Source organism: Mustela putorius, unplaced genomic scaffold (assembly GCF_011764305.1).
Source record: "Mustela putorius furo isolate JIRA1106 unplaced genomic scaffold, ASM1176430v1.1 tig00537227_pilon_pilon_pilon, whole genome shotgun sequence".
Lineage (NCBI taxonomy): Eukaryota > Metazoa > Chordata > Mammalia > Carnivora > Mustelidae > Mustela > Mustela putorius.
Window position 1 is genome coordinate 32849426 of NW_025422368.1, and position 25423 is coordinate 32874848.

The 25423-nt window shown below is 38.0% G+C and overlaps 1 protein-coding gene across 2 annotated transcripts in view; it reads right to left on the reverse strand.

The window, feature by feature from the left end:
- PTPRO (protein tyrosine phosphatase receptor type O) overlaps positions 1-25423 on the reverse strand; it is a 243832-nt gene that overhangs the window by 110347 nt on the left and 108062 nt on the right. For both annotated transcript variants that reach the window (XM_045073123.1, XM_045073124.1), the window contains exon 2: positions 6116-6389. In XM_045073123.1, the coding sequence (XP_044929058.1) occupies positions 6116-6389 (274 nt within the window). The remainder of the gene's footprint in view (positions 1-6115; positions 6390-25423) is intronic.

The window sequence follows — 25423 nt, forward strand, 5'->3', positions numbered from 1 at the left end:
AACACAATGGAATACTATGAAACCATCAAAAGAAATGAAATCTTGCCATTTGCAATGACATGGATGGAGCTGCTGGGTATTATGCTGAGTGAAATAAGTCAATCAGAGAATGAAAATTATCATATGATCTCCCTGATATGAGGAAGTTGAGAGGCAAAGTGTGGGGTTTGGGGGGTAGGGAAGGAAAAAATGAAACAAGATGGGATTGGGAGGGAGACAAACTATAAGAAACTCAATCTCACAAAACAAACTGAGGGTTGCTGGGGGGAGGAGGGTAGGGAGAGGGTGGTGGGGTAATGGACATTGGGGAAAGTATTGTGCTATGGTGAGTGCTGTGACGTGTGTAGACCTGTCGATTCACAGACCTGTATCCCTGGGGCTAATAATACATTATATGTTAATTAAAAATTTAAAAAAAGAATACTTGCTTGATAATTTGCCCATTGCAATGTAGACTTCAGGATAGTATGAGTTACAGCTCTGAGAAGGAGCTTTTCTCAATAAAATCTTATTATGTCATTTCTTTGTATCTGTCACCATTCCTCATCAATTATGGATTAAAGATTAGTAGTCAAGTTCCTCCCAATCTTTCTAGCTACCTTTCTTATTATTTTCTGGAATGATGGGTGCCAGATATGTTAACCCTTCGCAATTCACAAGAAGGTCCACTCTTTGCAAATATGATTCCCTTTGACTCCGTTGTAACACTTTCCATTCTTTATTCATTTTCACTACACCATCAATGATTGTATCTTCTGAGGTGCCTTCCCAATGTTCGCTAAGGAAGGCTGGGCAATCTCTTTCACATAATTTTCTTAGAGCATTTATCATGTTTTTTTAATGGTTTTTTTATTTGTCTCTTATGCTATAATATGTCATCTTTCAATGTGGGTATGAAGGACATGACACACAGGCACATACATGTGCACAATAAATAAAATAAAAATTCATGGATTTTTTTAATAATACATGAATTTACATTTGCATAATGTATTAATGCATGTTTATATTTATACAATATATTATAGAATACATGAGATTCTATTCATAGAGTGTCTCTAAAGTGTTCTGCGATGTTTACAATTACTACCTCTCAGATTTTACTAACACACAAGACAGCAGTGGGTAAGAACATTTCTCCAATCTGTAAGCAATTGTTTTCGTGTGTTATTTTATCTATGAAAAAATGACTTCTCTCCAAAATGCAGACAATATACTGAAAATTCTTAATCAATTAAATATTAATCAGATGTCAGAGCTTAAGGGTTGTGAAACTCCTTTGAGCTGGCCAAATGTCTTCTTTGTGCTGAATTTATTTTTTGCCATGTTTTTCAGCATTCTCTAAGAGCACCAGACTCAGGACAGCTATAGAGAACTATCAAAGGATGGCCCTGGAGCCAATTACTTTGTCACTGCTTATTTCATCAAGACAAGTTATCTACCACACAATAAATGACTGCACCAAATATACCCTTTTAATCTCGAGTAATGTGTCATCTCTTTGAGCAGATACTATTAATGTTTCCTAAACTTTAAAAAACGCTTCCCATTATAAAAATAAAGATGGCAAAAATGCATCATTCACTGACAAATAGTCGTGATTTTAGAGCTCAAAACTAATCTTAGTCATCACGTACTTTAATTCCCTCTTTTTTAAAGGAGGAAGCTGAAATCAAATGTCACCTCATGCATAAGGTCACAGAAATATTTGTGCCTTAATTCCCAATTCTTATATTCTGAACCTAATTTCTCTTTTAAAATCGAGGGTGATGTAATTGAGTCTTTAAAAAGGAGATACAGTAGGAGAGACAAGAAACCATCATTAGTTAGTTTTTGCTTTTTAGAAATCAATGCAGATTTCCTCTTCCACATAGGATGTAGAAATTTACAAGTCAATGTCACTCTCTCAGCCCTCAACAAGAAGAAAAAGCCAAATAATTAATGAGATCATGATTTTTCTTGAATCTAGCAGAGATCTGAGATTACAAGACAACCAAATGAACTAAATACCCAAGAGTGACAAACCCCCTGCAAACAGAAGGGACATTAACTGCTTCACCTTTGGCAGAGCATGGTGGGAGGAGGGGGGCTCCATTAAAGCAGGAAAAAAGATAGATTTTAATAAATTCATAAAGGCTAGATGTGTTTTCAATGACAGCATAGAACTGTCTGTCCAATAAAATAGCTGTTAGCCACCTGTGGTTATTTTAATTAAACGTAGAATGAATCAAAATTAAATAAAATTAAAAATTAGTGGTTACTGGGGTACTGGGTGGCTCAGTGGGTTAAAGTCTCTGCCTTCAGCTCAGGTCCTGATCCCAGGGTCCTGGGATTGAGCCCCACATCAGCGGGGAGCCTGCTTCCCTTCCTCTCTCTCTGCCTGCCTCTCTGCCTACTTGTGATCTCTGTCAGATAAATAAAAAAAACCTTTAAAAAAAAATTAGTGGCTACTTAGCCCAGAGAATTCCAAATAAGAAAAACTGAAAGAGATCCCCTCAAGACACATTATGATCAAAATGTCAAAAGTTAAAGATAAAGAAAGAATCTTAAAAGGAGCAAGAGAAGGTACATACAAGGGAAATCTCATAAGAATATTAGCATTTGGGAGCCTGGGTGGTTCAATCAAGTGTCTGATTTCCACTCTGGTCATGATCCCAGGGTCCTGGGATCTACTCGGCATCAGGATTCTTGCTCAGCGGGGAGCCTGCTTTTCCCTCTGCCTACTGCTTCCCCTGCCTTTGTTCACTCTCTCTCTCAAATAAATAAATAAATAAATAAATAGAATATTACCATATTTTTCAGCAGAAACTTTACAGACCAGAAGGGGATGGCAAATACATTCAAAGTGCTGAAAGAAGAAAATTTCTAACCAAGAGTATTCTTTCTGGCAAGGTTATCATTAAGATTTGAAAGAGAAAAAAATTTGCAAACAAGCAAAAGCTAAAGGAATTCATCACTACTAAACTGGCCTTACAAGAAATGTTAAGGGACTCTCTAAGCTAAAAAGAAAGGACACTTATTAGTGATATATCACTATTATATTACTAATTATTGTTATTATCATCAGAGAATCTAACTAGACATTTTTTCAAAGAAGACATGCAGATGGCCCCTAAAACACATGAAAAGATAGTCAACATCACTAAGCATCAGGGAAATGCAAATCGAAAGGGGTATCACCTCACACCTTTCAAATGGTTATTATCAAAAAGACAAGAAATAACAAGTATTGGTAAAAATGTGGAGGAAAGGAACTCTTATGCACTCTTGGTAGGAATGTAAACTAGAATAGCCACTATGGAAAACGGTATGGAGATTTCTCAAAAAATTAAAAATTAATTTGAAAAGATGTATACAATATGTATATGTATTTGTGTATACACACACACACACACACACACACACACACGTTTATAGCAGCATTATTTACAATAGCCAAGATATGAAAACAACCTGAGCATCCACCAATGGATGAATGGATAAAGAAGATGTGATATATCTGTGAGGAATGGAATACTACTCAACCATAAAAAAGAATCAAATTTTGCCATTTGCAACAACTTGACAGAACTTAAGGGTATTTTGTGAAGTGAAATAAGTTAGACAGAGATAGACAGATACTGTATGATCCCGCTTACATACGGAATCTAGAAATCAAACAAAGCAAAGAAAAACTCATAGAAGCAAAGAACAGAATGGTGGTTTCCAGAGGAGAGAGGGGTGGTGGGGTGGGCAAAAGTAGTGAAGGGGGTCGAGGAGTACAAACTTCAGTTATAAAATAAATAAGTCATTGGATGTAATGTACAGTATGGTTACTGTAATCAATAATATTGTATTGCCTATTTGAAAGTCATCAAGAGAATAAATCTTAAGTGCTTCCACTGCAAGAAAAAATAATTGAGACTGAATGGTGACAACGATAACTTGACTTACTGTGGTGATCGTCTTGTAGAATATATAAATATCAAATCATTGTGCTGTATACCTGAAACTAACATAATCATAAAAATAATCTCAGAAGTGTAAAGATGAAAACCTTCAAACTTCATGTAAATTTCAAATATGTAAAGCATAAACTAAACGAAGTAGAAAAGAAGAAGTACAAACTAAAAGAAGTAAACTAAAAGAAGTAAAAGAAAAAGACAATAGATATATTTGGAGATTTTCACATACCACTAACCATCATTTTTAGAACAAGTAGACAGGAAATCAGTAAGGGTAGAGAAGATTGAACAACCAACTTGACCTAATTGAAATTCATCAAAATTTCACCCAACAGCTGCCCACAGAATACACACCAAGACATACCATATTTGGGGCCATAAAACAAACTGCAACAATTTTAAAGTACCTGAAATCACATAAAGTATGTTCTCTGATCACAACAGACTTTACCTAGAAATGAATAAAAGGGTCTCTGAAAAATTGCAAGATGGATATTCAGCAGCACACCTGCTAAGCCCACATGTTGAAAAAAAAATCACAAAAGAAAATAAACAAATATTTTGAATACAACTCATTGCACACACTAAAATGTCCAGGAGATATAATGGAAATCTCTTATTATGTGCCTACTTACCATTTACTAATCATTAGCTTACTGGTCAAATGACTTTATGAATCATCAGCTAAGGGCCTGACTGTTGGAGCTTTTTCTGGTCTGGAGTAGCTAAGCACATGCTAATGAACGTTAGGTCAACAACAAGAACTACACTTTTATTTTGCTTTATGCCTTAGTCTCCCCTCACCCCTGCGCCAGTTCTTTCTTCTATTATTTGTTCAACGGAATTCAATTAATATTTATTGAACACTTATTAAGTGTAAAGTTAATGCTAGGTGTCTATGAGATTGTGAAGATGGTAAGGCACAGTTTTGGATTTCAAGGAATTGTATTATCGCCATTGTTTACCTAGATCTGCTACCGGGACCTATTAATGCCCAGTTCGCCTCTCTCTGCAACTTGTTTAAAACGGTATTTTAGAAAAGGAAGATTCTTCCTTTAATTCTACTAGGTCTTGAATTTGCTCATTATATTTATAAACCTTGAAGGTCTTGGGTTTATGTCATTCCACTCCTAATTTTTTAGGAGTGGATTCTGATTCTAGGACTCTGCGAAGGGAAACATTAATTAATTTTTGACAGACATATTAAAAATATGTCTTCTAGCTTGATTCTGAGTTCTTGCTTCCTGATGTTTCTCTTTCCTTTTATCCCAAGAGAAAAAAAATCACTATGTCCTTTTCTTTGTTTGTGGCGAAAATGACTTCAAGTAGCTGGCATTTAAGAAAATCACAGCCACTGGAAAATTAGCACTGAAGGATAATAAGCAAAAAGAACTTTACTGAGCCATTAAATTGCTCTAGTGGTAAACTCTGCCATCTTATAGATAACATTTCTTCTTCTAACATATTCATCAACAGATATGATAAAGTCATATCTCAATTTGATATTAGGTATTAAAGTTCCAGAGAGAAAAGTAAAAATCACATATAGTTAGAATTACTCCTAAAAATTCTTAATGTAAGCATTAATGGTTTAAGACATGAACTACTGAAGGTTAAAATGCCAATGATTTGAGGGGTTTTTGGGTATTTTTCTTGGGCAGTGGAAGCCAAGGCTTTTTGGAGGGTGAGGTCAAGAATAGAAACTGATAAATAATATCTTTTTCTCTCTCTCAGCTAAAAATGTATAATTAATTTTGAGAAGGCTAAATATGAGTATAAATTCCTTGTCTCAAAACCCAAATGACTTAATATAAGAGTATGTGTTCTGGAAAAATATAGCTTAGTTATAATCATACTATTCAGTTATATATCAAAAAATTACATGGTCCAATCATGAATCTAAAATTATTATTCAACCTGAAAATATACTGTCTCATTGAGGTTTACTTTTTTGGGTTTGAAACAGATTTTTCTTTAACAGAAGGTAACAGTTAAACATCAAATGCTGGCACAAAACCGTATTTTCAACAAAAAGCAGAACTTTGAATTTATGCCGCTCGACTTAAAGGTGATTGGACTTGCCATCCCGGGCTGATGTTCTTTCAGTGAGAGCCCCATGAGAATATGCCCAAAGAAGAAACACAGAGGACAATACTCCAAATGATGCTTACTTGTTAACACAGTGATTGATCTGGATGGCTTGGTAACCACATTTCCATTTACCACTACCAGAGTGATTATATAATAAAGACCATGGTAATTAGCCTTAAAGGTAACAGGAGGAGGCAAAGTGCTGTTGAAGTCCTCAAATTCGAAGAAGTAATTTTTTGATTCCCCAGTTATCTTCACAACATATACAGATGATGGGCTCATGACATCTGAGGCTTCTAAAGACACAACGATGCTATTATCATCTTGAACAGTTACATGGAATGTTGTGGCATTCTGTTTAAGAAAAGAGAAAAACAAAAGGAAATGAAGGTCAAATTGAGATTGTTAGCAATAAAATTATGCTGAGCTTGTTTTTCCAAAACTAATGTTTGTGATAAGCATCACCCAGGTATTTTAGTGTTCAAGGAAAAGAGAGCTTAACCCTCTTATGACTATGGATCTACTCAGGATTTTATTTTTGATTCTTCTCCATTGAAAGGCTGCTCCCAGTTCCTGGATTGTGTCATGTAATAAACACAAAATAAACACTGTGGAAATGAGTAAAGAATGAAATGAATGAAAATCATCTTGGCACTTGACTTCCAGAAGAATTCTTGGTTTCAGCTCTGCTGGAGAAACTATACGGATGGAGCACTCTGGAAGGAGTAATGCTGTGGTATCCTAGGAAAATTCTAGAAGAATGTTGCAAAACAGTTATTTCTTCTCTCACGTTTCACCTGTCAGTTCTGAAAATAATAATAATTTAAAAAGTCAAGACTGAAAATCCTGTGATAATCCTCCTCACTAGATGTTACCCAGTCTTTAGTCAGAGAAGCTAACAGACTCTTTGAAGAAGGAACCAGACTGAGGGTAACTGGAAAAGGCAGTGGTCGGGGGAATGAAAACCGCTCTAAGGATTCTAGATCAATGTTTATGGACAGTATTTGAAAAGCCATGGTGTGGTCGGTTTAAATATTCCTTCCTGATTCTTTCCTGTACTATACAGCAGAATAGTCCTTCTGCTCTCTGGTCTCCCATAAGACTCACACACGTTGTATCATTGCTGCTTTGCTTTTAATTCATCTTCGGGGTATATGGTGTCTGGGAAGTTGTTTCCCTGCTTTGAGCCTCAGATCTCTCTTCTGTGAAAGCGGGACAGAACAATTGCTAAAACTTGGTTAGGACTTACCAGGATCCAGATACGAAGCTAGGTAGGTCTATAAACATAGTCATCTCATTTAATACGCAGAATGACCTGATGAGATAGGTATTTTTATCAATGTCAGTTTGTAGTTAAGGAAACAGAGGGTCAGAAGGATTGAGTCGCCTGCTCAAGGTCACACATCTAGTCTGGACTCTTTTTTTTTTTTAAGATTTTATTTATTTATTTGACAGAGAGAGATCACAAGTAGGCAGAGAGGCAGGCAGAGAGAGAGGAAGGGAAGCAGGCTCCCCTCTGAGCAGAAAGCCCAATGCAGGACTCAATCCCAGGACCCTGAGATCATGACCTGAGCTGAAGGCATCGGCTCAACCCACTGAGCCACCCAGGTGCCCTCTAGTCTGGACTCTTAACCACTGAACTACACCAGTACCGAAACTGAGCTTCATTATGTCCACATGTCTGTATCTCTTCCCCTCTTGACTTGTTCTCCTAACACTCAGTCTGGAAAGTCTCTGTTAAATGAATGAAAGAATTGCTGATTGCATTAAAATTATATGTGGACATTTGCCTCTTAGAATTAACCTAATGGTACCGCCCATATAGTCAGTAGCCAAATCAAGCCTACAGTACATATCAGTATCAGAAAGGAGGCTCTAAGTGTACCTAAAAAAAAGTACTGATTTTTTTTCCTATTATTTACTTGTTTTAGAAAACTAATTCTTACAGGTCCTAGTATTTGTAAATATATATATATATATATATATATATATATATAATATTAAATGTATATAAATATATATATTAAACATATTAAAGATTTCATTTATTTATTTGATAGAGACATGGTAAAAAAAAAAAAAGGGAATATAAGCAGGGGGAGTGGGAGAGGGAGAAGCAGGCTTCCTGCTGAGCAGGGAGCCTGATATGGAGCTCCATCTCAAGGACCCTGGGATCATGATCTGAGCCGAAGGTAGACTCTTAAGAACCGAACCACTCAGGTGCCCCTGGATTGACTTTTAAAATGTCCTTTTCTGGGGCACCTGGGTGGCTCAGTGGGATGAAGTCTCTGCCTTCAGCTCAGGTCATGATTCCAGGGTCCTGGGATCAAACCCCATATGGGGCTCTCTGCTCAGCAGGGAGCCTACTTCCCTCTCTCTCTCTCTGCCTGCCTCTCTGCCTACTTGTGATCTCTGTCAAATAAATAAACCCAAATCTTTTTTTTAAAAAAGTCATTTTCTCCTCATTGTCTCTCATCATCACACACATAGGTGGGTCTCTAAAACTGTGTACTTTTGAAAAACACAACAAACATACAGAAAATGTGACCCACCGTTATTGTCAAGTGCGATCCAGGTGGGACTGCGAAGCTAAACCAAGCATCCAATATCTAATAACACTGAACTCTGGCTTTTATTCATTATTGGTTATGGAAACGGATTCGCTAATTCAGAGAACAGTAACTGTACAAACATCAGGTTCAGAATTATGAATTTTTTGCTCTGTTTTAATAGCCAATAACAAAAAATTTTGTGATAATGAAAAGAGGGATACATGATCTCCATTTTGCAAAGTGTTTAAGAGATACGTATCTAATGGGTCATGATGCTTCATAGACACAGCAATCTTCCAGGGAAAGGGACTAATCTTCCAAAATCTAACGACAGCTTTGGGGATGATCATATCAGCCATGAATATAAGCATTGGCCCATGTGCTCCCAGGTTGCCCAAAATAAATCAGGGCAGGCTAATCAGATTCAGTCGGTGGGACTAATGAGAAGAAGGCAGAAGGCCAAGTGAGTCTAGGCAGTGAGCCTAAAGAAATGTCATTATACCATTTCTTCTCTGTCCTCTGTGCTTCAGCTTTTCCTGGAATCTATATTCGGGAGAAGATTCCAGATGCTTGCTGCAGGCACAGAACCCCTGCCGAGATGTAAAGCAAGAAGAAAGAGTTAAAAGTTACAGAAATGGATTTCAATTTAGGCAAGGCCAGCATGGATTTATTTGGTGGATAGAGAAGTATTTAAAAAAAAAAAATTTTTTTTTTTTTTTTGAAACCGGGTAATAGTCTTGCTTGACTCTGCAATGAAAATATTTTTACTGAGATTTCCTAAGCATAATACAATTTAATATAGAAATTTCTCTGCTCCAACACTCTCATTTCACACTTGAAAGAACAACGGTGCAAAATGTCACCCAGCTAATTGATGTCGGAACAAGGACTAGAATCCAAGCATCCTTATGTCTCCCAGTAGTTCTCTTTCCCGAAGGAGAGGTAGGCTGCTCGAGGCAGCAAAGGGAGATGGGGTGCTTGGCTTCAGCAAGGAAGGGGAACCTGTAACCTGCTCTATGGCCAGTCGCATGGGACAGAAGCTACTGGAGAGAGAGTGGGCAGCATTAAAGAGGAGAAAAATGCCCGATGAGTACCTGGAATGTGGGACAAGAAGAGAACTGGTCTCACATGCTCCAGTCTGACATCGTAGGAAGTCTTCCACCATCTCTGACAAACATAGCAACTGTTAGCTATCTATTCCCTAATCTAGACCATGCTTTGCACTTGGCATTTTATAACTTTTCCTTTTTTCCTTATAACAATCTTTAGAAGTAAGTGTCTTTCTCCCCATTTTACTCAGAGAGGTTAAATAATCTGCTTAAGAACACAGCTATAGACTTGGAATCAGAGGACCTGAGTTTCTACTCCTTTGCTGCAACATATTATCTGATAACATGGGAAAACGCAAGGAACTGCTTAATTTCTTTCTTTCTTTTCTTTTTTTTTTTTTTTTAAAGATTTTCTTTATTTGTTTATCAGAGAGAGAGAGAGAGGAGAGAGCACAAGCAGAGGGAGTGGCAAGCAGAGGGAGAGGGGGAAGCAGACTGCCTGCTAAGCAGGGAGCCTATTGCAGGGATCAATCCCAGGACCCTGGGATCATGACGTGAGTCAAAGGCAGAGGCTTAACTGATTGAGCCACCCAGGCATTCCCAACTGCTTAATTTCTAAAATAGGGGTGTTTCCTACAAACTCATGGGATTTGGGTAAGAATTAAATGGCTTTTTAGAAAAATACTAATAGGATGAACCCAATAAATATTACCTGTATCTCAAAGGTTCTTGTGTTTTAGTTAAGTTGTGAATCTCTCAAGGACCTGTCAACTAAAGAAGTTCTATAAACATTCATTTAACTAACTTCACAATTCTATGGAATTCTGTGATCATATTCACTTGATGTTATATTTACATTGGAGAGCTATCCATTCTATCATTTCAACAACAAATAAACATTAGCAGAGAGACAACTTGGCATCAGGTATTTTGCTGGGTGTTAGTGACAGGCTTTGAGTAAGATGGCGGACTTGACCTCCTAGAGCTCAGATTCGAGTCAGAGAGACTCACCCAAATGCATAATTATAATAGCATGTTGAGTGTTACTATTTGCAGACTTGGAAAAACTGTTTGATGCCTGTTTTTGCTGTCTGTCTGCGATCCCTTGATTATATCTTCTTGTTTTGGAGCACTGCTTCTTTCCCACCATAAAGCCAAGAAGGGATCCTGATGGCAGTTCTGAATAGCCGTGCACTACTCCCAGATGAGAGCAAGAGGTACTTTGACTCAGTCAGGGTGAATCATAGTGCCCAGTTCCCCCTTCATGGAGAGAGTCAGGGGGTGCTACTGGGGACCAAGCTTGTCATTAGAAGGCTTTGTCTGAAATTTTATAACTGGAATTAGTGGGGAAGAGTTTTTTCTCCTCTAGCTCCAAGTACGTATGGATGCAAAACTGGAGAAGTCAGTATCTATCATTCTGCCCCACAAAGACAGTTGCTTGAGGGAGTATCCCGGATGTGGTCTAAGGCCCTGGTTCATTCATCCTAAGGCTATGCCCCTGTGCAGTTTGGGGACCTGAGTGAATAAATCCCAGTTGATGGCTTATGTCAGTTAAGTTCGGTTTCCAAAATTGACAGCCAAAAGTCCCAGTCAACACAAGAGAATTGTTCAGTGCTCTAGACATGTAGAGGAGAACACAATTAATTCTGTTTCTGCAATGGGTATGAGGAAAGATTGCAAGTTGAAAGTGATGCTTGAAAAATTCTCAGGAGTTTTCCAGGGGAACAAAGGTCAGTGCATCATCTGAAGAAATGGGAAGAAGACCCCCAGGCTTCTGGGTGGTTAGATCATGGTAGCACTTTCAGAGAGGAGGATTGATAGAGTCCAAGTTGTGAATTTAGGTGTTTTTTAGGCCAAAAGAAATCATGGTCTGTTTTAATGCAGGAAGGTGACATAATTAGGTCACAGCTTACAAAGATTAATACAGTTAGGAACATGGACCAGTATAGATAGGGATTGCCTGAATGGGCCCACCTAAGGCCAGAAGACTATAAGGAGGCTGTTGCAACCCTTCAGGTAAGACCTGATGAAAGTCTGAGCCAATGCTAGTCAAAGCATATCTGCCTGTGTGACGTGCACTTAGAACATTATTAATGCATCAGCTGGCAATCCAATCAATGATTAGACATATTAGAGGACATTTTAGAGAGAACAATTAGAAAATTCTGCTGTGCTAAGGCTACCACGTAATAAGTAATGGGATGCTCAATTCTTTTCAATAGTGCTATCAATGGTGTCCAGTGTTTCTATAGCACTACGGCTATACTTCTCTGCAGATGCTGTGGAATTCATAGCCTCCTGTCCAGCTGTGGGATAAGTTTTCCAGCAAGATCTTCCTTCCTTTCAGTTCCTTCAGGAACATCAAGTTCTCAGAGCTGTCCTGACAAGGCAGAGCTCCCCCTGACACTTTCTCAGAATGATTCACAGCTCTCTTTCAGAAATTGTCAGGACAGAATTTGGATGTTGCTCTCAAAGGCTAGGGATGGTGGCCTCCCCCTCATTTTCCATGACGTCTGCAATCTTCAGATACTGAGCAGCCAACACATATCAGGAATTGTGCCAGAGGCTAGGGATTCGCTCTATTTAGGACTAAAGAGGAAGATCGGTATCATGTGCCTTTGTCCTTCCTAATGTCCTGTCTAACCAATAATAGCGACTATGATGATGATGATGATAAGGAGGACACTATCATTGTAAAGGACACTAACTTATACAGAGCTTATAATGCACTGCCAGAAACTTCTCTGAAGCTCATTCAGCAAGCTGTTGATGCATGCCTGCTGAGTGAATATATTTACAATTGGCTGTGTAATACCAGACTTCAATATAAGTGTCCTAAATGTATCTTTACAGGTAGAACCTATGGGTTTCTCTGTGCCTTGGTCCACATCCACGCCAGGTCAACCTTTCATGTTTTAGATGCTTAAATACACTCACTTCTGTTTTTATGACTTCATGATAGAGAGTCCTCATCTCTTTTTGCATCTTTTTGATAAAGGAGTCCAAACTCACCTGTCAGGCAGGTCATATAAATGAGAGAAGCAATCTAGGGTGACAGGATTGATTGATGAAATAGTTAGCTGATGGAAGGGTGCATGCATTGTCTAAAAGCATCATTAAAAAGCAAAATTATAACAAAATAAAACTATGCTGGCCAAAGAAAACACCTTTGCAGACTAGTCTCAGTCCAGAGACTGCCAGATTACAACACCTGACTGAATTTGTTGCAGTGTCATTTCCTTCAACAAACATCTTATCTTTGGACCTTCAGCTTCTGACCATACTCTTTGCTCTGCCCACCCAGAATGCAGAAATGATAACTAAAGTCTGTTACTCCCCATGCATTCATTTACAATAAATACAGATGGCATTTACTTATCAGTTACTGGGTGGGTATATATGTGTGTGTTAAGTGGCATTTTATTATATATATTAATGCAGTAATTATTTCCTGATTCTTAATATGGGCTTGTACTACAAGCTCTATAGAACTCTTAATCCTGGAGATTAAACAAAACATGCTTAAGGAAAGAATTTAACTTGGCATTTTTTAAATGAGAGAAACACTCTGCTGGAGAGATGTGCCAAAATTCAATGTGTTATTTAGAAATATAATAATAGTCATGTATAGTATTTTATATTTTTTAAAGCACTTTTGAATCCATTTTCTCATTTGATCCTCAAAACATCCCATCAAGTTATTATCTCATTTCATGGGTGAAAACACTGAGGTGTGAAGAAATTAAACGGTTTCTCAAGGCTACTTTATGATGATGTGGAGGACTTAGCACTGAAGGCAATTCTTTAACTACGAATTTTATGACTCTATTATGCTCCTCTTCCCAGACGATCAGATCCTGGAGCCAGAATGATTTCCCAAATGCTACTTTTCATATCTGTATTTAATTGGTGGTGAACTCCCTCAGCACAAACCATGACTTATTCCTCTAGGTTATGATTGATAGATGCTCCAAAAGGGTGGTATCACAAAAAAAAAAAAGAGACAATTTTGAGAGATAAAAAGAAATTCTGGGGCAGCTGGGTGGCTCAGTTGGTTGAGTAACCAACTCTTGGTTTTAGTTCAGGTCAGGATCTCAGCGTCCTGGGATCAAAGGAGCCCTCGGTGGACTCCACTTTCAGCAGGGTATCTGCTCATGATTCTCTCTCTCTCCCTCTGCTCCGCTTCCTGCTCACACTTTATCTTTCTCTCAAATAAGTAAATAAATCTTGATTAATTAATTACCTAATTAATTCTGGAGATAGGCACACCTTGGTGCAAGTCCCACTTAAGTGATATTCTCTCATTTTGATTCTGAGAGCCTCAGTTGCTCCAGGTAAATCATGGAAACACTAAAATAACTAGATTTTTGAGGGGAAACAAATGAGATTCTATGTGTGCATTACTTAACACACTACCAAATATTTAGTAGATTCTCTGAATGCAAAACCTGATTGTTACTGCAAAATTTATGATTTTCACATTGTTTTCACATTAATTTTCTTTAGGACATGTAGGTTGTAGAAGTCATATCTTTTTAGGACACTAACACTGTGATCCATATATGGTTCAATAGCTATTCTGTCTTTCAGTCTGTTTATCCAGTAATCAGTATCATCCGTTTTTGTGGCATCATGAATAAGAGCATCCAGTATTTCTTGTTCTATTATGCCTGTGTATGACAGCCTGAGCTGCCCTATTTGACTGAAGGTTACCATGGGAACAGTTTCCAGGACCTACTGTGCTGAGTAGCTCCAAGACCTGGGAAGCTGTGCCTGGATGATGACTAACTCAGGGGGAGGTGGGGTCACAGTCCAGGAAGCCACAAAATGCATTTGTTCTCAACAGTTCAATGATCAGGCCACTTCTAAAAATACGCAGCATTCTTCTGGCTTAATGTGTTATGAAAAATAGGGGGTCCTGGCAGGTGAATTCTGTCTGTGAAGTAAGTGTTATTTTCATAAAATGAGGCCCTCACAAGTAGAATTTTACCTGAATGTTGTATCCCCCAAAACTTTTCTCTATCCTTTCCAGTATTTCCAGTTTTAAAACAGTTTTACCTCAGAAACATGCTTAGGAAAATGCAGCTGTCCCACTTCTTGAAAGCTAATGATGATGGTGCTAATCATTTATTTTAGAATGGATGAGTTCAGTCAAATTTCCCCACAGGCATCAAGTGTCTCTCCAACTGTGACACCAGTTAATTAAATCCTGATGATAGCTAACAAAGAGGGCAGTCAAGTTACCAAACATGTAGTTCACAGCATATTTAGGTGAGAACCTCATGACCTTCTGTGTGCGCTGACCTTTAACTCCCCTGAGTTGTTAACATCCTCAGCAACAAAACCAACAGGTCTTCAATGCGTATAGTTTCTTATGCCCTCCGCCATCACTGAGACTTTATGGTTTTCCTAGAAGACCGTGCCAGATAAAGATAAGCCCAGAAGTTTAAGGAGATGAAGTGCAATACTTTACATACAGACTTTGCTCAATGCTTACCTTCATGTAGTTTTTAAAAACTGAGTGCTTACTGTATGCTTGGTGCTAAGGATATAATGGTTGAGAAAAGAAATTTGGTTGCTCTCCCAATGGACTTTGGGTCTACAGCAAAAGAGAGGAAATATACCATTTTAGATAATTAAATAATTACAAGTGGAAAAGGCATTGTTGAGAAGACCTCAGCAAGAGGATCTAACCTGGTGGAAGTAAGAGTCTAAACATGTAAGGATAGGCATCAGTGAGGCTGAAGAAAGAATCAGATCTCTGAAGAACAATGTATTTGAAGACCTGGCAACTAGAGAAAGCACAGTGTATTTGAGAAACCAGAACAATATCAGAATGGCCAATACTAGAGACTGGATCATGGGATAGTTTGTAGGTTCTTGTAAAAAAAGTTGAACTTTATGCTCAAGGCAATGGGAAACCACTTATAGGTTATTAGGGGCATGAAATAATCAGATTTGCATCTGTAATAGAAGTAAGATATTACGTTAACTGCTGGCTCTTGAGTTCTTATTGGGGGAACTTTTAATCTAAAAGTGCTTGATAATGAGCCTCTTGGGATAGAAGGGAATCCTCTAACTGGTGTGAGAAGAAGAATCTAGGGAAACACACAAAAACAAGAACAAAAAACCAGTCAAACTAGTATTCGAGTTACAAAGAAAAGAATGGCTTTATTCCAGAAAGGAAGAGGGAGAGATGAGAGGGAAGGGACTAGGGAAAAACACACACACACACACACACACACACACACACACACAGGGAAGAGCCAGCAAGATGGAGTGATGCTGGGAGAGAGAAGGGCAATCAGCCAGTGGAAATACCCAGATGGAGGAGGTCAAAGAGCATTTTAAAACTGGAAATGCCTAATTTTCCATTTGAAGTTAGCATTTTGAATAGTAAACACTTATCCATCTTCCCAAATGCCAACCTTTGATAATATTTGTTAGACTCACAAATGCTTTGTGTGAGTGGGTCGTTTGTGAAACTTGCTAAACAGGCTGCGTTTCACGTCCAAGTGTTGGGGCACGGAAGCGCTATTTGCGGATCTTGGCATCTGGGGAAGAGGAAGTGAGAAGGCAAACGTCCTCCAAATTGGCAAAAATCCCAAAGTAATGTGGACTTCCATCAGAGATGGTAAAGGATTTAAGGCCAATTTTATTTAGGTCTCAAGGGTGTAGGAAGCTCCTTCTGGATATAGTGCTGAGAGCTCCTTGGTGAGGATAGATGGAAGCAGGTGTAATCGAACTAGAATAGGGAAGAAATGAAGGTAGTTAAGACCATGGTGATGTCAGCAGCAATTCAGAGGGTACGTTCCCCAGAACTCAGCGCCCTGAGATTTGAATTCACTGGTTGTGGTACTGATTTCATGTGGTCCATGATTTCATTCATGTGTCCATGAAATCATCATCATCCTCTCCATCATCATCACCATCATCATCATCATCTCCAGGAAAGACAACAGGAATTACCAAGTTCAGGAGAAGACTGATGTGTACCATTCATTTAGTTCATTTTGATACCTAATGAGTATGAGGTGCCTGTGGGACACCCAAGTGCAAACATCAAGTAGGTGGTAAGATACACGGATCCAGAATTCAGAAGAGAGGTCTGCACCAAATACTTGGAACAGATTATATTGCACATGGCACCTGGGACCTGGAAATCAAGGAAATACCACACTACAACTGCTACTATTACTAGAGCTTACTTTTATTTAAAAATGTACTTTGTGCTAAGAACTTTTTAGGCATTACTTCGCTTAATCTTCTTAGTTACCCTCTGAAATAGATATTATTATTTGCATTTTTCAGATTGGTAATTGAGCCTCAGAAAGATTAAATAGCACATCTAAGATCACATAGCTTTTAAATGGTAGACAAGAGAATTCGATCCACATTCCTTTGATTCCAAAGTCTGTGTTACTGCCATGAGCTGCATTTCAGACTTTCTTTTACTTAATTTCTTTGCAACCAAGAATCATGAATGTCACTTTAAGTAATAGGAAGAGTAATGACTTAATGGCAAATAAAGTTGAACATTGAATTCTGTGCCATCACACACAGAGCTCTCTGAGCCTTAGTTTCTTTTTCTATAAAATGGGAAAAGGGTGCTCACCTTACAGGTTGTTATGAGAATACACTGAGAAAAATGTAGTTAAGATACTTGCCATATTTTATGCCTCACACATACTAAGTGCTTTATTTTGGTGGTTTAAAAGAAGTGGAAATTACAAATAATGAATCTGGCTAAGGAAGCTCTTACTAGCTACATTGCAAAGGTTTCTGATTATCACAGGAAACCTAACAGACCACGAAAGGGATTTAATTTTGCACTTGTGTTAGAGTCCTCAACATTATAATAAAATCCTAAATTAATAATCATGCAGTTTCTCAGCATGTATTTTTTAGGAACAATGGTAGCTCAGATTTGATTTTACTTGATATATGGACAGAATTGAATGATTCAGTTGAATCATTCATTGAATCAATTGAATGATTTCAATTAGAAATATTATTTCTTATTGTTTTATTAAAATGACTTCTAAACTCATCTAACTTTCTCCCATTTTCTCTCTTCTCCAAAATACCAAATTATGAGGCTCTTGGGGGGCTCTGTTGTTAAGAGTCTGCCTTTGGTTCAGATCATGACCCCAGGGTCCTGGGATCAAGCCCTGCATCGGGCTCCCTGCTCGGTGGAAAGCCTGGTTCCTCCTCTCCCACTCCTCCTGCTTGTGTTCTCTCTCTCGCTGTGTGTCTCTCTGTCAAATAAAAATATTTAAAAACAAAATACCAAATTATGAATAGTAACAGAATTGTGAAGTCACAAGATCTTGGTTAAACAATAAAATCATGAAAATAGGATTATGAAGAGTAAGGGACATAAAATTCAGCATAAAAATGTTTTGCTTATCAGACTGTTGAGCATGGACAAGTTATGCAGCTTCTCTGACACAGCTTCTCCTCTGTAAAATGGGCTCACTCATCTTCTTGCAACTATTCTTTTGTGGTGACTGTATTGGATAATGTGTGTAAAGTACCTAGTGGAACTGGGTGCTTTCTGAGCACCCCCACGAGAGCAGGGTTCAGATCGTGTGAATGTTCTGGGTTAAAAACTTCGGGGAAGAATCCCTGGGCTTAATATTCGCTACCAAATTAGGACCAGATTCCTTTGCATGACACTCACCCCACTCCATAGTCTGTTTCCAAATGTACTATCCCATCTTACCTGCCACCACTTTCCTGTCAGGAATTCCGTGAGTCCCACACATTTGTCAAACTCCCTGCTCCATATGCCCCAGGCACTTTCTTGCTTCTGTGGTTCTATTTTTGTATTCCTTCTGCCTGAAATATCCTTTCTCTTACTTCAATATCCATTTCCATTTGACACTGACATCTCTATAAAATGTCACCTTTTATTTGTTTGTTTGTTTATTTATGTATGTATTTATTTATAGTTTCAGGAGTAGAGTTTAGTGATTCACCAGTTGTATACAACACCCAGTGCTCATTACCTCAAGTGCCCTCCTTAATGCCCGCCATCCTGTTGCCCCATCCTCTCACCCACAGCCCCTCCAGCAACCTTCAGTTTGTTTCCTATAGTTAAGAATCTCTATGGCACAGCAAAGGAAACAGTCAACAAAACAAAGAGGCAACCGACAGAATGGGAGAAGATATTTGCAAATGACAGTACAGACAAAAGGATCTATAAAGAACTCCTCAAACTCAACACACACAAAACAGAGAATCATGTCAAAAAATGGGCAGAAGATATGAACAGACACTTCTCCAATGAAGACATACAAATGGCTATCAGACACATGAAAAAATGTTCATCATCACTAGCCATCAGGGAGATTCAAATCAAAACCACACTGAGATACCACCCTACACCAGTTAGAATGGACAAAATTAAGAAGGCAGTAAGCTGTGTTGGAGAGGATGTGGAGAAAGGGGAACCCTCTTACACTGTTGTTGGGAATGCAAGTTGGTGCAGCCACTTTGGAAAACACTGGAGATTCTTTAAGAAATTAAAAATAGAGCTTCCCTATGACCCTGCAATTGCACTACTGGGTATTTACCCCAAAGATACAGATGTAGTGAAAAGAAGGGCCATCTGTACCCCAATATTCATAGAAGCAATGGCTTCTATGAAGAAGAACCAAGATGTCCTTCAACACATGAATAGATAAGGAAGATGTGGTCCATATACACTATGGAGTATTATGCTTTCCTCAGAAAGGATGAATACTCAACTTTTGTATCAACATGGACGTGACTGGAAGAGATTATGCTGAGTGAAATAATTCAAGCAGAGAGAGTCAATTATCATATGGTTTCACTTATTTGTGGAGCATAAGAAATAACACGGAGGACATGGGGAGATGGAGAGGAGAAGGGAGTTGAGGGAAATTGGAAGGGGAGATGAACCATGAGAGACTATGGACTCTGAAAAACAATCTGAGGGTTTTGAAGGGGCGGGGGTGGGAATTGGGTGAGCCTGGTGGTGGGTATTATGAAGGGCACATATTGCATGGAGCACTAGGTGTGGTACATAAGCAACAAATTCTGGTACACTGATAAGAAATTAAAAAAAATAAAAAGAATCTCTTATGGTTTGTCTCCCTCTCTGATTTTGTCTTATTTTATTTTTCCCTCCCTTCCTCTATGCTCCTCTGTTTGTTTCTTAAATTCCAACTATGTGTGAAATCATATGATATTAGTCTTTCTCTGACTGACTTATTTCACTAAGCATAAACCCTCTGGTTCCATCCACATCATTGCAAATGGCGAAATTTCATTCTTTTTGATGGCAGAGTAATAGTCCTATATATTTATCATATGTTATATACACATATTTATATATACATCTTCTTTATCCATTCATCTGTTGATGGACATCTGGGCTCTGGATATTTTGAGTATTGTGGACATTGCTGCTATAAACATTGGATGTAGGTGCCCCTTCTGATAACTGTGTTTGTATTCTTTGGATAAATACCCAGTAGTGCAATTGCTGGGTCTTACAGAAGCTTTACTTTTAACTTTTTGAGGAAACTCCATGCTGTTTTTCAGAGTGGCTGCACCAGCTTGCATTCCCACCAACGTGTAGGAGGGTTCCACTTTCTCTGCATCCTCGCCAACATCTATTGTTTCCTGAGTTGTTAATTTTAGCCATTCTGACCGGTGTGACATGGTATCTCGTTGTGGTTTTTATTTGTATTTCCCAGATGATGATTGATGTGGAGCTTTTTTTTTTTTGATGCGTTTGTTGGCCAAATGCCACCTTCTTTGAGAAACCTTTATAACCATCCCTGAAAAATGGTCTCTCTCTTCCCGTCACCTCACAGCCCAATATCTACATCTCTCCCAGGACACATCACTTTGTACATAGGATAAGACACATCTAGAAGCAGGTGGATTGTTCCTACAAGAAGTAGAAATAATTTCAAATGGCTCTTCTTTTACCAAGATCCTGCTATCCTCATGTTAAGTATTAATAGCATCTACTTAAGCCATTTGAAGTAACATTTCATATATTCATCTTCATTTCATGATGTTAGCTTTAAATTGTCACCATTTCTACTTTCCACGGGGTGAGTGATATGTTCAGCCAGCACTAAAGCTAATTTGAATTACAAGAAGGCTATAACAACAGTCTGATATTTATGTTTTATAAATGAAGCTCAAAAATATCTGTGTCCTTCAGAACAGCTGTAAAAAGACAGTATGCAATTTACTGCATCAAGTGAAAGGATTCTATTCTTTGGGAAAGGATGGCATTTATATAAATGATGCTGTGCTATTTGGTAAGAAAACAGCATTGCTTTTACTTGACATACTGCACTTGTTGCTAATTGGTTTTTCATCATTAAATATTTTCTTATTACTGTCTATAATATTTATCTTAAAAGATGAAAAATAGAAATACTTGCATCATTGAGATAATCTTGAAAAGTGGTTTTTACCATTAGAAAACTTCAATGGTAGAGAATCTAATAGCAATGGTGAAAATTTTTAATAAGATTCTTTACAGAAATGTTTAAATTTCTTTCCACATCTTTACCTATTATTATTATTATTTTAAAGATTTTATTTATTTATTCGACAGGTAGAGATCACAAGTAGGCAGAGAGGCAGGCAGAGAGAGAGAGAGGAGGAAGCAGGCTCCCCACTGAGCAGAGAGCCCGATGCGGGGCTCGATCGCAGGACCCTGGGTTCACGACCAGAGCCAAAGGCAGAGGCTTTAACCCACCGAGCCACCCAGGCGCCCCTTTACCTATTATTTTAAGGTTTCTCCTCTTAAAGGCAGAAGCTGTTCATTGTCGCCTGACACATGTACCTTAGGTCAATTTATAATAATCTTCATTATTGCCTTAATAAAATATTTTTATTTGCAAAGTGTTTATTTAATTCATAATAAAGATTTAGTAAAGTCATAGCATGCAGTGCTTTTATTGATGAATATATTTTATTTATAAATGGCTGAGTGTGGGGTTTATATGATTTTTATTAATTTTATTAATTAATTAACTAAATGTTTTACAGAGCACACAAGTGGGGAGGGGTGGAGGAAGAGGGAGAGAGAAAATTTTAAGCTAGCTCCCTGCCCAGTGAGGAGCCCAATGTGGGGCTTGTTCTCATGACCTGGAGATCATGATCTGAGCTGAAATCAAGAATCAGATATTCAACTGACTGAACCACACAGGTGCCCCTGAGTTTTAAAATTAATATTAATGTATTTTAAGTTCTGAAACATGCCTTTCTTATCTTAAATACCTTGAAATATAATACTTATGGTCAACATTAATTTTCCATTTACCAATTACTCTATTTCTATTTCCTCCTCCCTGAATAATATTCGCCTTCTCTCTTGTTTTGTATCACTTTGATTTTAATTCCTTATTTTCATCTCTTTGAATGGCTTCTTATGGTCTGTTTTGTGCTGTGTTCAGTTAGTTCTGTCTATAAATTTCCACCAGATTTTAACTTTCTCAAGACAGGCATTCAGGGGCACCTGGGTGGCTCAGTGCCTGCCTTTGGTTCAGGTCATGATCTCAGGGTGCTGGGATCAAGCCCTGCATCGGGCTCCCTGCTCAGCAGGGTGCTTGCTTCTCCCTCTGCCTCTACCCCTGCTTGTGTTCCCTCTCTTGCTATGTCTCTCTGTCAAATAAATAAATAAAATCTTAAGAAAAAAAAGACAGGCATTCAGATTCAGATTTCACTTGTTATTTGTTGCAGTGTGTTACTATTTGGAACTTAACAGATATTTGTAAACCTAAATCATCCATCTACCTAATCTACATTAATGGAGACTTTGATGACATATTCTTATATGTCTGTCCAGCCTATTCTTAATATGTCTGAATATTTTTAATGATAGTTCAGTTTCTGGCTATTAAACCAAAATTATATCTTTGCATTACAGAAATAAAAGAATATTTGGCCAAACCAAGAAAGATATTAGGAAAATAGTCAAGGGGGCACGTGGAAAGAAAGGAGGCATCAGATGAAGAGGAACGATTAAAGAAAGAGAAGAGAAGAATGGGTGGGAGACAGTGAAAAATATTTGTAAATTGGGAAAGAGTATAAGAGTGAACGATAAGCCAGTCACATAATAACACTCATATTTGGATTTTTGCAAGTCGTGACTTCTACCTCTGTCGTTATTTAATGCTTGGCAGAGAAAGAAAACCTAAGCTAAATTTCTATTAATAACTCTATTGTTTCCTTATCCATTGTTCACCTTCCTGTTCCCTCTATGACTACACTGTAAATCTGTTTCTGATTTGCAGAGAATATATTCTATATACTCATAGATAAACCATTAATAAATGCTATGTTGCTATGGGAACTAATAGAGATTTAATGGTCTAATTGCTCAAGCAGAGGCCGTCCATCCACTTGGCAAGGACGGTGCCATGGAGATTCAAATATGGGATGGTAGATTGGACTTTAGGACCCCTTTCAATTCATAACTTTGAAGAGTTATAAATTAATAAATGCTGAACCAATGAGTAATTTCTAAGAATATTAAGAGACACATGCCAGATTTCCTTTTAGGTTATAAGTATCCAGGATCTGTTTTCTTCAAAATGGCAATTTCTCCCAGGCCTTTTCCATTAGCTTAAGCTTCAAGGAAACAAATCATACAACATTTACTGGAAGAATTTAATCATACTTTATGATAATTCAATACAATATTTTCTAAATATATTGCTGCATAATTTATAATACATTTGATTAATTATATATACTTAGTACATAACAATATGATTCTCTATTTCATTGGGATAAAGAAATACCATTAATTTGATCCATTTGTGTAGTTGATTAATATGTCTACTTCTTTGTCTATTCCCTTTAGCATTCAAAGTAAGAAAGAGATTTTTAGTTATCAGGTAATTATAATTAAGCCCATACTAAGTGCTATAATTAAAGAAAGAAAAGAATAACAATAGTAATAGTGTATCTTAAGTGCCTAATATATGCCACGGTTTATTCGAGGTGCTTTAGATTAATTATGCCTCATCCTTAAAACAACATTTAGAATTCATTATTATTATTATTATTTGATCAATAACTAAGAAGTATAAGAGTAGGAATTCAAATAGGAATAATTCAAACAATAATTCACAGTGCTTGCTTGGTGTTAGCTACAAGATCATGATTGTGAGCAGGGAAGAATGGTTTCAGACTTCAGGAGGATTCATTCTAATGAGCAGTAACAATAAGAAGCATCAAATAATATGACAAAGTACTCCAGTAACAAGGATACCTTACCCAGTGATGGTGACGTAGATGCTTGGACAATAAACAGGATTTGGCTGGTAATGAAGCTGGAGGGCAGGGGATATTTCAGGCAAGAGGGACTGGAAACCAGGGTAGAGGACAGCACAGCACCTTCAAGGAACAGGAAGGGTCTTGAAGGCCACGTCCGGTGTTTGGACACTACCTTGGGACCACTGAAATCAGGTAAGCATGAGATGGCCATGAGTAGATTTTCCTTTGAGAACAGAGCTAGTGGTGGTGTGGACCTGGACTGGGAGAGGGCAGCATTAAGCAGGAGATCTATCAGAAGTCCTAGTAATAACTGAAGCCAAACTGAGCTGGGCTTCTCAGTGGTGAAGCAGATGAGGGGGACAAGGAGAGATGTAGTAAGGAAGTAGTGGTAGAGTGCCTACGAGTGTTTAGAATGGGAAGGAACCTTAGGCTATATTGTGATTCAAAATTAATAAAAATGAGGAAACTCAAGGCCCAGCGGTGGGAAGGGGCCTGCCCAATGCTATCTGGCTGTTTAGAGGAAGACAATTTCTTCTGCGGTATAGTTGAAACACAATGCTCGTTCATTTCAGGTGTACAACTTAGTGCTTTGACAAGTTTATACATGATGCTAAGTTCACAAGTGTACTTACCACCTGTCCCCAGTAAATCCCCAGCTATTATGACATCAGTGACTGTATTTCTTCATGCTGGGCCTTTTATTCCTGTAACTTTTTCAGTCCATAACTAGCAGGAGCCTGTATCTCCCAATCCCCCTTACCCATTTTGCCCAACTCTTCTCTCTCTTCCCATCTGGCAACAAACAGATCTCTGTATCTATTGATCTGACTCTGTTTTTTGTTCACTTAGCCATTTTTTAAAAAAGATTCCACTTGCAAGTGGAATCATATGGTATGTGTCTTTTGCAGGCTGACTTATTTCACTTAAAGTAATATCTTCTAGGTCCATTGATGTCATCTCAAATGGCATGATCACATCCTTTTTTATGGCTGTATAATAATCCACTGCGTGTATGTGTGTGCACATATGCATTTGTACACACCATATTTTCCTTATTTACTTGTCTGCTGATGGATGTGTAGACTGGTTCCATATCTTGGTTGTTGTCAATAATGCTGCAGTAAACATAGGGATGCAGATAGCCTTTTGAATCAGTGTTTTCACTTTCCTTGGATAAAGACACAATAGTGGAACTATTGGATCATATGGTATTTGTTTTTAATTTTTTTGAGGATCCTCCCTCCTGTTTTCCTCAATGGCTGCACCAATTGACATTTCCACCAACAGTAAACAGAAGGTTCCCTTTTCTCTACATCCTTGCCAACACTTGTGATTTCCTGTCATTTTAATTTTAGCCATCCTTACAGGTATGAGGTGATATCTCATTATGGTTTTGAATTGCATTTCCCTGATGATCAGTGATGTTAGCATCTTTTCATGTGTCCATTGGCTATCTACATGTCTTCTTTGAAAAAATGTCTACTCAGGTCCTCTGCCCATTTTTTAA